At 36.8% G+C, this 13,602-nt stretch overlaps 1 protein-coding gene across 11 annotated transcripts in view; it reads left to right on the top strand.

Moving 5' to 3' along the window:
- Gpatch2 (G-patch domain containing 2) overlaps window positions 1–13,602 on the top strand; it is a 210,976-nt gene that overhangs the window by 10,616 nt on the left and 186,758 nt on the right. For 10 of the 11 annotated variants that reach the window (XM_085687567.2, XM_085687571.2, XM_085687566.2 and 7 more), the window contains exons 3-5: window positions 2,694–2,755; window positions 5,149–5,331; window positions 5,749–5,828. In XM_085687567.2, coding sequence (XP_085543693.2) covers window positions 2,694–2,755; window positions 5,149–5,331; window positions 5,749–5,828 — 325 coding nt within the window. Of the gene's footprint in view, window positions 1–2,693; window positions 2,756–5,148; window positions 5,332–5,748; window positions 5,829–5,955; window positions 12,244–13,602 lie in introns of those variants that run through there. The other variant, XM_048439487.3, reaches the window with a different exon arrangement.

Below are 13,602 nucleotides of genomic sequence, written 5' to 3'. Positions count from 1 at the left end.
TGTATTGAAACTGTATTGGGAAGGGTATTGCTCTCAATTGAGCCTGGTTCCTAGTCATAATGAGCCAAATGAAAAGGATGATTAGTAGTAATATATACACATTTACTCATGGAATATGTTCTCATCTAAGTAATAGTTACAAAAATTATTTCCAAAGAAGAGAGATACTGTATCCTCGTAGATGAATCATTATGACCACTAGCTGCTGGAAATGAAAAGCCTTTCTTGTTAAATTCTTGTTATTAATGAACATAGCAACAGGGAAGTACATGCAGCAACTGGACAGTTATCAATAAGACAATAGATTTATTTTATGTGTCCATAAAAAATTACTTCAGTGTAGAGCAAGGATCGTTAAAGAGTGGTTTTGCAGAATCTAGATTTCCACATATCTTGAGATTCATCAGGTTGTGAACAGAGGTAGGCATGCTTCTTAGAGGAAGAAGAAGCCAGAGTAGCAGACATAAGAATGGAAAGAATTGACAAGGAAACCCACCCATAGAAAACCTTGAAATCTAAATTTAATTCTCTAAGTATAAACTAACATTTTTTTCAAAATTTTTTTTATATACTGTCATCTTAGGTGGTCCATGAATGTATAAATGTGTTTATGACCTTTATAAAAGACTACATGTATGTTTATAGAAATATTACTATGACAGTTCACGGGGTTCATGCCTTTCACATTCTCATACTCCAAGCCTATTTCTTTTACTGTTTCTTTTTACACCATTCTGATACCTCCACCACAGTTAGTGACTATGGATGTGTTTTATGTTTTACATCACTATTTTATTGGAATCACTTTTGACTGTATTTAAAGTGGCTTCCTTATGTTCCAGGATATCATGCTTGAACCTGTAGTCAAAAGTGTAGTCAAAAGTGAAAAGGTGAACCTGGCTGTATGTAGAATAGATTAGAAGATGGTAAATCTGAACCCAGAAGACTGTGGCAGCTGGAAAACAGCGAACTGACTCACTGTTTGCAGCTGTAAAATACTTGCTCACTGTGGTCAGACTTAACCTGACTTGTATTTCGTAAGCTTATTCATTGGACTAATTTTTGAGAGATGGCTAATCTGATTATGGAGTGCTACACTAGACTTCCGGGGGCATTATAGAGTATGCCTTTGTGGAATGTGAGGGATTCTGAATTGTATCTATGTTTATCTTGGGGGTTTCAGAAAAGGAATTGTGCCTGGGGTATGTTTAAGGGCTTTGGGTTGTAAGGAGAACAAGAAGCAGTAATAGTTTGGATAACTACTACAAAGCAAGATGGCCAACCTTCTGAGGTGTTTTTCATTTTTATGTAAGGCCCCTGTGCTTATAGATAAGATGGTGTGGATTTGGTACCTTAGAAATGCTATTGCTTGTTGATTGAGAAGGAAACTTCATGTAGTCAGTATAAAGGAAGTTGGGGGGAAATTTCCTAACTGAAGCTCCGAGAAAAGAAATTCTTATGCCTTTCATGAATTTATCTTTGAAAAGCAAATAAAAACCAATGTTTTATATGCAAAAATATGTGGATTTAGGTCTTAGCAATGATTTTGTCATATATAATTTTTTAAAACAGGCTAATGTACCTGATTTTTAATAAGCTAGGCTATCTTGTTTCATATATTAACAAATAGAATATTTTTTATTTAGGGCTTGAGGTAAAGACATTTTCACCAAGCCTGTTGCCCTGTGTTTGATTTTCAAAACTTACATGGCAGAAAGAGAGACCTCACGCGCGCACACACACACACACACACACACACACACACACACACACACATATGCAGGCACACACAGATACTTTCTTAAAAGACTATTTTAATTTAAAAAAATCATTAATGACAATTTCCTAATTGATTAAAATCAAAAATTAAGAAAGTACATAAATGCTTTTAAAAACAACACTCAATTTTCTTAGGGATCAAGATTTTTAATGACTTGTTCTTCTTTTCTTCCTGTTTTCTATTAATTGGACTATCGTATAAATATTGCTTTTATTAGACTAATAGCAGTTGTTTATTTTCTTTTTTTTTGCTAAGTATCTGTTATTTACTGTATTTCCATATTAAATTTGAGCCTGTGTCTTATTCACCAGTTTATGTAGGCCGGGAAACCTTCTTAATAATGGCCAAAAACTTCCTCTGTTGTTTCCCTTTGATCTAATAGGCAGCCACCAGCACTCCCTTCTTGTGAGGCATGGAGTTGCCTTGACTTGCTGAGAGCGACTTTTCTAGACTATTTGCTAATGTGGTTATGGAAATCATTTCATCCCAGGCCCTGGTGTTTCTGTGCCGAAGACTGTCTCAGCCTGCTTCTGATGGAGACTCCATTGTCTTAATGAGCACTGGTGTTCCAGGCTCAGGCTGATCACATAGCACAGCGTAGGAAAGGAACAGTGAGCAGCTGGTGAAAGCAGATAACAGAATGTGTTTCTCATGTCAGCGCCTCCTTGCCATTACGTCTGGCTTACTGTCCAGGTCCCATTAGATTCCTTGGGTTTTATATGCCAAAAATAATATGTACTATACTTAATGGAAATGGAATATTTGCAGTTTGAGTAAAAAAAAATCTTGTTTTCTTTCAGATCTTTGTCAGGCTCAAGTTCCAACTCTGAGCTGCCATGTCTCTAAAATTTTACGACTGATAGATCAATTGTTCTTTTGATCTGTTTCCTTTTTCATCTTTTCCTGGTTACAGTGACTCCAGCAGTCTCAGCAGCACTGACGCAGGCTTGTTCACCAATGACGAGGGAAGACAAGGTACTGAGATACTGTTTTCCCCTAAAAACAAACATTTTAAAGTTGTGCATATGTAAGCTGTCCACAGTAACCCCTTGCTATTACAAGTACTGTGTATTGCCTTAGCTGGCTTCTCCACTCCATGGAAGGCGTCTTGCTTGGCTTCTTAACACAATAATAGATGTCTAAAACGTAGCATGTGTTACTCAGGTTGCATATCTCAGTGTTTGCAGTTTAGTCCCTTTTAGCAGGATTGCCAGACGTTGATGCTTATTCTCCACCTTACTCCAGATGTCTGTAAGACTGCGTAAGCTTTCCTAAGAGTGGATTTATAATTCAGTTGTCACATTTATAATTAAATGACTTTTATTAATTCAGTATTGTAAACTGTTAAACAGAACTATCTTACGGTCTTTTCTATCCTCCAACTTTCCAGAATCTTTTCACACTTCACCATGGCAGTGTTTCTGAGCTGCGAATAGTTTGAGAACCTTGTGAAGGAATGAGGAGTCGCTCTTGCTTGGGCTGATCTCGTTTAGTTACATCAGCCCACAATCTGTTCTCACTTATGCTTTGTACAGATCATAACATTGAACTAACCTGTGTACTTAGCACAGAGGTTTCATGTTTTTCTTAAGAATGCTTTACTGGGGACAGGAGTGGTAGCTTATCCTCTTAATCCTTGCATGTAGAAGGGGCAGAGACAGGGAGCTGTCTATGAGATCTAGGCCAGCCAGGGCTACTTAGTGAGACCCTATCTCTAAAATCAAACCAAGCTAAACACACAACAACAACAACAACAAAAAGAATACATTAGCAGAAAGTAGGTTCTATTGAAAGAAACAATATATTTATTGTCTTAAATTATGAATCATTTAGTGATTTTTATGGAGGAAGTCACAGTAATGTTGCCCTACTGTCTCTCACACCTTGTTGGAAAGGAAAGCAGAGCGCCCCTGCTTACCATTTGCCAGTAAGTACTTGTTGAGGCTATATGGACTATGTCAGTAGAACTACATTGGTAATAGACTTAAGTTTTGTTAAAATACAGAGCTTACCCAGGTTATAGAGATTGATGATATGATATAAGCTTTCGTTGAAAGGGACTTCTTGGCAAGCCTGATATCTTTAGAAGCCATTGACTTCAGAAGATATAACAGTTATTGTGACTTTACTATAGCTCACATTGCTGAGATATTTCTTAGCACTTAATTTACTTTGTTCTCACTTGATTTTATTCTTTAAGAACTATGTGTGTTCCCAATCTTTTTTTTTTTTAAGTGGGAGAATTAATGCAGTTGAAATGACTATCTCAATGCTACAAGTCAATGGGTTTTTCATTCCCCTACCTGGTTGTATGCCCAAGATTTTGATGACTATTTAATTTACTTTCTAAGAATAATGTGGCATATCACATAAAAGTAAAGTCAAAAGTCTTTATTTTTCTAGAGTGTTTTTTTTATTTGTTTGTTTTGTTTTTCTTTCTAGTCAGGTTCTGTATTTATATAGCACAAGCTGGTCTTGCATTCCTGAACTGTGTCTTAGCCTCCTAAGTAAAGCAGTGGGCATAGTGTTATGGTAATTTAGATGTAAGATGCTCAGTCTCAAGTGAGTCCTGCTTAACTTTCATAGACCTGATCTGCACCATTTAATTCTGTCTCTTCTATGAAATGTCAGTGTTTAAGTTCTGTAGATTTTAACAAAATATTTTTTATTCCCTAATTCAAACAGTCCGTGGTTCTCATTTTACAATTGCTTTTAATTTTCACTGTTTATATGAACTAAGCCTGTTTGTCATATACCATTCTCTGCTTATGTTTTGCTGCTTTTTTTGGCATTGTTTTTGTTTCATGATTGCAATTTTATATTTTTGGTTGTGAGCCTAGCCTTTAATGGCTGAGCCATCTCTCCAGCCCAATTTCCATTTTAAAATTTATAGTAAGAGGCCTCAAATCAGAAGTATCATAAAAAGGAAATGATGGTCACTTATGCAAACTCTTATGGAATCCTGCCAGTACTGGTGGCTTCTTTTTATCCTAGGAAGATTTAGTGACTCATTTTAAATTTTTTTAAATTACTTTATTTATTTGTTTATAAAAATTTCCACTTCCTCCCCTCCTCCCCATATCCTCCCATTCCCCCCACTCCCTCTCCTCCTCCCTCTCCAGTCCTAAGAGCAGTCAGGGTTTCCTGCCTTTCACTTATTTTTATAAGTTGACTACATTTCGTACTTTTAATCTTTTTTATCTGTTTAAATCTCAGGACAGAACATTGATACTCACTGAGGTTAAGTGCATTTTAGATGGTCAGTTATAATACCCTGGTACTCCATTGTCAATATTAGTGAGTAAATGTTGTTCTTTATCTGTTTCCATGGTAAGACTAAATCTTTTGGGGACGTTGTCTTTGCACAGGTGATGATGAGCAGAGTGACTGGTTCTATGAAAAGGAGTCAGGTGGAGCCTGCGGCATTGCTGGAGTTGTGCCCTGGTGGGAAGAGGAGGATCCCTCAGAGCTAGACAGAAACTTACCTGACCCCGTGTTTGAAAGGATCCTAAGTGGGTCTTTCCCCCTCATGTCACATCCTGGCAGAAGAGGTCAGTAGTATTTCCTAAGTGCTGGCTCGCGTCTGCTTACGGTTCTTACTGGGGTCTTCACCGAAAGGGTAGATTAAAGTGGAAACAGAATATAAACACAGAATGCTGTAGAGAAATGTGCTGGACCCTAATCCAAGTACTGTACTCATCCACTTTGATTCATCAGGAAGGTGTTAATAGGAGTGTGAACTGGGGGAAAGAGAGTACTTACCCTCTGAGTACTGGCTAGTTAAGTACTGACTGCATTAGAGCCCTGCTGGGAATCACCTTAGTTCTTTTAAGTGTGTGTCACATTTTCCCCAGTAATATTCTTGGTGCTACCACTATCAGCAACTTAGTTGAATTCTCTGTGGATAGGATCTTCTTCTATGCTTTAGTGATCACAGGATCTTCTAAATTGCCTGTTTCATTTCCCAGGTTTTCAAGCTAGACTCAGTTGCCTTCATGGAATGCCTTCCAAGAATATGAAAAAATCTGGAGGGACTCCACCTTCAATGGTAGGCATGCTTTCTTATTGAATTGTCATGTTTGGAAATGTTTCCATTTCTGTGGAATAAAAAGTCACATCCTCACCCTTTATTTATATTCTAATGTTATACTTAAAAATAATCCATTTTTTTGTAGGCTACAAACTGGACCAGTGAGATTTCCCTATAAATCAAATCTTCTATTGCTAATAAATTAGTTACGTTTTGAACACCTGGGGAATGGCACTCGAGGGAACCTGGCTCCTGTCCTCTTCCCTGGAGGAATACACTGAAGGGCGAGCCTTTGATGCAGACCTGGGCTGTTTTGCTGCAGGACTGGTGTTCTTTCCTTTAGCCAGAAATGAATCTGATTGGGGAGGCTTCCCTGAGATGTAGGCTGACCCAGGGTTGATACAAACTACTGTATATTTTATATATTTTTCTCTCTTATGGTTTTTAACATTGGATCTATTTATGTATTGCTGCTTTGCCAAATGCTAACAAAAGAAAATTGGAAACTATATTTAACCCAAGTATTCCTTAATATTTCTATGACTGGTTAAGGTTCAGTTTTTATATCTGACGTGTAAATAAAAAATGATGTATTGCCATTTATGATTCATTTTACAAAAAGGCTTCTATACCAGCAATATCTAAAATACTTGTGTTTTACTCAGGGTAATTTCTTTAATAAGGGCTGGTGTAAGTAGGTGAGGTTGATAGTCTTTAACTCAAGTTTATCTTTGTTCAGTTGACTTCCTATTTGGATAGTTGTTGTATATTACAAGCCTGTTGTATTTTATGCTATAATTTTCATCCTACCTCTAAATCAGCACAGTGATAACAAACCAGTCCCCATTAAGGGGTCACCTGCTGTCATTTTTTCAGTGGTGTGTGTCTGAGCCCTGAACTAGTCACAGCTGCCTCACTGGCTCAGAACTTGATGAGATCACATGAACCTGGCGTTTTAACAATCCTGCATGGCTGAACCTCACTGCCACATCTAAAGTGAGATGCTGGTTCATCCTTGAATGGCAGCCCCTGAGTTTTAGAAATACGTGCGGAAGCTCATTTTCATCAAGCAGGAGGGAAATATAATATTTCCATTGACAGCATAATTCTTACATTATGCTAATTCAAGTCACTTGAGTTCTTTAAAATAGTTACTTTAATTTGATTAAGATTTTTCTCAAATTCCTATAATTGATAAGGTCTTGGTGATTTAATGTTTTCCTATTGTATGGTTTAATTGTCAGCTCAGCATTTAATGACTAAATTAAATATAATGGAAAGGAAACTTAAAGTTGACATTACATTTAGCTAAAATTATTGTGGTCTGAAAGATTTAAAAATAAACAGAGTAGGAATGTATGACAACCTCTCTGGATATATTAAAGATGACACAGTGCAAGTTGACCCTCCTGACTATCCTATATTTAAAAGTGCAATGATGTGCTTCATAATTATATTAAGGATTTTTATACTAAGAGCAAAAATTCATGTTTTTCGAATTCCAGAATGCTTTTGTTTTGTATGATGACTGTCCTTTAGATCTGAATAAGTCACCTTAATGCCTCAGCCTGTGAACTTTGCCTCACCAATCATGAATCTAGATGAATGCTATCTAATTCTTGGCTCAGTTTTACCTATTTTTATTTTTGGTCCACTGCTTGCTTGAGCATTGCTGGGATTTGTAGCCCATTTTCTAGGCTTATTGAAGTCTCACTGTGGTATTTTATAGGAGCTATTACAACTGATAGACTGGCTTCATGGTGCTGATGATACATGGCTGTGCCATCCTCAAAGCTGCTTTTCCGTCTAAATTGTAGAGTTGATTAGACCTCACTTCATGGAGATTTCTATATATGTGTGTTTAACATGGAGCGAGTGCATTAGGCCATGGACTGTTTTCCAGGTCTACAAGGTGTATTCAGAATTTTACTGAAAACAGAGGACTCCTGAAGGTTTTTTCTCTCAACCCTGAATTGTCCTTGTTTAGATCTTTATGTACTGTAATTTTTTTTAATCAATAAAAATCTCTGACTTGAGCAAGAAAGGTAAGATTCTCAGTTTGTGCTGATAGTTTTCTACTTCTCTATATATTTTTGGTAATAATATACGTAGCTTGCTACCTTAAAAAAATTTAACCAGCTAAGACAGTCACTAAGGGGTGTCCTTTATTTCTTGTAGTAAGAAGTTAATTTCAATTAGCATAGATTCACACTGGAAAGCCAAAGTGTATATAAGAAAGATTATTGTTAGGAGCAAATGGCAACATGTGAGGCTGTAGCCCATTAAGCAGCATGGCAGCAGAGGATTTTCAGTGGGCAGGTGACACCTACATACATACAATAGCACCTACATGCATACAATGATAGAACACCTACATGCATACAGTAGTACCTACATGCATACAATGATAGAACACCTACATGCATACAATAGTACCTACATGCACACAACGATAGAACACCTCCATGCATACAATGATAGAACACTTACGTGCTTACAATGATAGAACACCTACATGCATACAGTAGTACCTACATGCATACAATGCTAGAACATCTCTATGCATACAATGATAGAACACTTACATGCATACTGTAGTACCTACATGCATACAATGATAGAATACCTACATGCATACAGTAGTACCTACATGCATACAATGATAGAACACCTACATGCATACAATGATAGAATGCATGTGGAGGAAATGGCAGTGGGAAATAACTAAAGTATGAGGCGATCTCAGTTCTTCTCCTTATTCCTCACAGACGTGTTCAGTGAAGTCACTGTACTTATTTAGGGAATCGGAAGCCATTGCTCGTATAGCAAAGTCAGGTTTGGGTTCTGTGTGGCTCTTAGGTCCTCATGTTCCATCAGCTAACTGAACAATGTTGTGTGTGTTTGTGTTTAAAGCTATTTACTGTGTGTAGTTGATTAGCTTATGGGTAATAGCACCATCACCAAAGCCTGCAAAGCTTCTCTCACATGCATTTTCTTCAGAAGACTTACTGTGGCCTTCTCATGCTTAGTAACAATGGCACACTCCACATTCTGCCTGAATTTGGGACCACTGAAAATAGAAAAATCACCAGAAAAAGCACACAAATTCAATAAGCCAGTCCTTAGTAGATGACACTAAAGGCCTTGTTTCCAGTGTCAGCTGCGGGAAGGAAGCCAACCTTGTTCTTCTCTCCTGTGAGTGCTTGTTGGGAGGCAGCTCAGATTTTCACTGCTTTGCACACACCCATGAATATCTGCAAAAATTCTGAGTGTTGGCTTCCAGGTTGCAAATAAATTTTAGCTGGTAGATCATTTTTCATATTTGGAATCTGCAAGGAGAATTCTGTGAGAAGCAGTAGTAGTGTAGAGCAGTGGTTCTCGACCTGTGGGTTGCGACCTCCATGGGGTCACACACCAGATATCCTACGTATCAGATGTTTACATTATGATGCATGACAGTAGCAAAAGTACAGTGTTATTAAGTAGCAATGGAAGAATTTTATGGTTGGGGTCACCACAACATGAGGAACTGTATTTAAGGGCTACAGCATTAGGAACGTTGAGAACCACTCCTGTAGAGTATTATAGACCTTGAAGTCATGTATTCGTGAGTTCACTATGGATGGTTCTTAGTATTACTTACACAGACATTGTGAATCTCAGTTTCTTCTTTTGTGAAGTACAGACACTGTTTTCTTTATAGAAGTGCTGTTGGCTTAAATGAGGTTAGAGTACACATACAGGCTTAGGTCTGCCTTTGCCACACGGTCTATAAAATGATAGTTGTTGATGTTGAAGATAGTTGGTAACAGAACTTAAAATTTTTATCATGAACCCAAGTATAGAATGTAACCTTCAACTTTTTGATATATGTTTTATATATGATTTGACATTACCGTAATATAGTAGTTTATTTTATATGCCTTTAGGCTTCTTTTGTATCTTGTTTATCTTTGATTTGACTTTTGTCTTTAATATAGTCTAAAGAATTGTTCTGGATGAATTTTGGTTAACAAGTTCTTAAATCTCAAAATTGAAAAAAGTGATTTTTTAAAAAAGTAGTTGTGCCCATATAAATGTGAGATCACAAGCCTGAACATCCACTGTTGATAAGAATTCCTCGCGGGCATGGAGGTAAATGCTAGTAATGCCATCACTTGAGAGGTGGAGGCCCGAGAACCAGGACTTAAAGATCATTCTTGGTAATAAAGCAAAATTAAAGTCAGCCTGTACTATATGAGACCCTGTTTCAAAAAAGCAAGAGAGAGTCACTACTGTTGTATGGTTTAAAATTCCAATTTATTGGTACCCTGCTAGCCAGCCTTTTATTACCTAATTTTAGGAGCATTGTTATATCCATGAAATGTCATAGGGTCATCACCCAGGAGATAAAGCTTGAATCCCTGACATTTCTAGACTGCACTCATTAAGTACAATTCAGAATGGTAACACAATAACGATACTGGAATCAAGTTGAAGAGACGATTCTTACAGCAAGAATTCAGAGAACCTTAATACAAGGAGGCTTTCCACTTAACCAGGATGTACTACTCTGTTTTTTGACAGGGTCTCACTTGTTAGCTCTGATTGTCTTATGCAGGCCAGACTGGCTTTGAACTCACAGAGAACGCTTGCCTCTTCCTAGTGCTGAGGTTAAAGGTGTAGACAACTACATCTGGCTCAGAATATCCTACCATGAGTACTCCAATTAACCTGTGTTTTCTGAGGCTGAGAGATTATTAAATTCTCTTCTTATTTTGTTTTGAACTAGTGATTCATCAACATGTATAATATCCAATAAAAGTTATTCAGATAATTCTGACTGCTGAAAGATTGTGGGACAAGACTCATATAGTGTTTGGAAACTATTAATTACTTAAGATTGCTTAACATGTTGGCAGTTGCTTGAAGACCAGCTCTCATGTGATTATAAGACATGTAAAGTGCTGGTGGGGTTTTTTCTCATGTGATTATAAGACATGTAAAGTGCTGGTGGGGTTTTTTTTAAAATATTATTTGCCAAAAAAAAAAAGAATCTAAAAGAATCTGATTTAGTTGATTTCCTGATGTCTGCATTCTCAAGTTTAAGTGTATGAACAAAGGACTGGGGTTGCCATGCCACAGTGCTCATGCTGACAATACCTTGTGTCACCAAGAGCATAGGAGGTGTTCTCTGCTCCAAGCCTTGAGGCAGCTCCTTCAGGGGCTGACCATGAAAAGCTGCTGTAGGTACCTCAAATGATGTTGACAGTGACCATCTTACTGCAATGAACTCTTGGATGTCCCATAGTGTTTGTGGTACTGTAAGAGTAGGAGGGTATTTAAGCTCTCTATAACCTTTTACTGAGAAGGCTCATTTAAAATGGATTGGTTTGAATAAAGGATTTAAATAACCTATTTTCTCAGACTAGTCAAAGCGAAAAGAGTTTATGACAGAAAATAAATCTAAAATGACGTAAAATTACACACAGCCTGTGTCTGCAACTGTATTTTGATTTTATGGTGACTATTATCCAAGCTTTTGTTACTGGAATTCAGCAGCTGGATCCTTTATTATCAGCTTTCTGCCTGGAAATTTGTATTCCTAGAGCATTTTTGTGGACTTTGGAGAATGTATGTTTTAGAAAATTTTACTCTTTAAGTATGTTGATTATGTGTTAATTTCATTTTCTTCTCAGTTTCAGTTTGAGATCTAGATTTTAAGATATTTTTATCTTAGAAAATTGAAATAAAATTGGCTCTGTATTATAGAAAAGTACAAGCTAATAAAATGGTAATATTTCCTAGAAGAAATCTAATAGTGTCTGTTTGCTTTAAATTTTTTATTTTGATGTTATTCTGTTTTGTATTGTAAAATTTAATAACAGTTGATAATTAAAATGTAAATTCCTTAACACTCCATATCATCAGATAAGATCAATATTAATACTGATATTCTTGGATTATATTTTATTAATGTGAAGCATACATATGTTTAATAGTGTATAGTACTATATTCACTTATTCACATATCTGCATTTGAATGTTTGTGTTCTCCATATTCTTAAAAGCTCCTTAAAAAACATATGTACAGATAATCAATCATGATATTTTAATGATACAAGATGTGATATATTTTCTATAGATTAAAATATTTGTGCTTGCCGCTCTGATGACCTAGTAGAGGTGTAGACTTGTCTGTTGGTATTTAGGATCTTCCAAATGGTGTAAATGTACACTGTGAAACTCATATTACGACCCTTACTGTATGCTAGATACTTTCTGTGTACTGTTTTTATATTTAAATTAATATGATTAACATTTCTCTATGATATAGGTTTGTGTTTACATCTTAAACTGTTTTCCTTTTGGTAAACCAAAATTAAAATGATTTGGAAATTTCTTCATATTGCTGTCATGTTGCTAATAAATATAAATAAATTCTCTTCCTAAAGTAGTCTTCATTTCTGTTTAACATATCCAAGTGTGAGTTCTGTTGATATCTTCGTCAGTCATCACTATCTAGGTTGGCAGCCACAGTCATGTATTTATGACTCCCATTGGATCCATAATGGGCTCCCTTTACTTTCCTACCCATCTGTAGTGGTGTCCAGATCTAGAGCCTCTGGTCAATTTTCCTGCTCTCCATGTTAATTTACTCTTCTCTTTCCCTTCAAGGAAACTCATCCTTTCTCCTATCACATTACTGTATTTGCTCAACTTTGATGAAATCTCTATTTCTTATGTTTCCTTTCCTCTTTTGACACTACTTTGTAAAATTCTGGCACAATCTCTTATAGAAAACATGATACTTTAGCTGAAACCCGATGGATGGGTTAGAGTTCACCAAGTCATTCACGGTAGGCATGAAGGCATAATAAGGGTTTGGATATCATCATGGAATAGCTAGATTGATTAGATAGATATGGAGGGGTCTTAGCAAAACAGTTTAGTTGAAAATATGGGCAGGAATTAAATCATACTCTCTAGCAGCCTTAGGAAGCCATGTCATTCCTGGCCATACTGATAGTCGTATAGAAAATGCATTATGTAATTATGAGCTGAGATTACACGTATAAATTCCCTCCTATTCCTCCATTAGGTATGCACCAGAGTGGACTGAACCTTAACTTAGCATTTGAATCTTGTGTCTTACTGTGTGAATAACATGTATTCCGCAAAGAGTGGTCAGTATTGCCTCCAGCTAGATTTACTACTATGTGTCCCTCTAGGCCTTGCCTCCTACAGCTGTATACGAGACTGACATGGTCATCTGCAGCTTATGTTTTAATGAATGAAAGAAATCTTGGTGGGGACGAGTAAGCAGATAAAAGTAGCCAAGGGGGAACAATTAGAAAGGCAGCAGGATAATTGCAGGAAACAAAGGCTATTGAGTAAAATTTGTAGGATACAATGCTTCTCAGCCTTAATCCATCCAGTAGCTTCATTAGGTCACTCTTACACTAACCGCTGCTTGTGGGAGGGGGGAGGGGCGGGGGGGGAGATAAGCGTATACATTCCTCACACCAGTTCATTTGGCAAGTTGGGTTATGATCAAGAAGCTTTTTAAATGGTAACTTCTATATGAATTTATGCTGTCCTGTTTATAATCGTATTAATTATATCAACGTTACTGTGTAAGCACTTGTGTTTGCTTCTGCCCTATGAAGACTTGGATATTACACCTTCTACATTTAAAAAGCAAATTGTATTACAGCAGTACAAATTTCTAGGTCAGTGTTCTCAAAATGGCTTCAGATTAATACTTTTTATATCTAGACTCACATAGGCCAAGCTAGTAGCCAAGATGGAC

The sequence above is a fragment of the Myodes glareolus genome, chromosome 5, assembly GCF_982192425.1.
Source record: "Myodes glareolus chromosome 5, mMyoGla1.1, whole genome shotgun sequence".
NCBI lineage: Eukaryota > Metazoa > Chordata > Mammalia > Rodentia > Cricetidae > Myodes > Myodes glareolus.
Note: the sequence above shows the minus strand (reverse complement) of the source record. Positions and strands in the feature narration are given on the sequence as shown.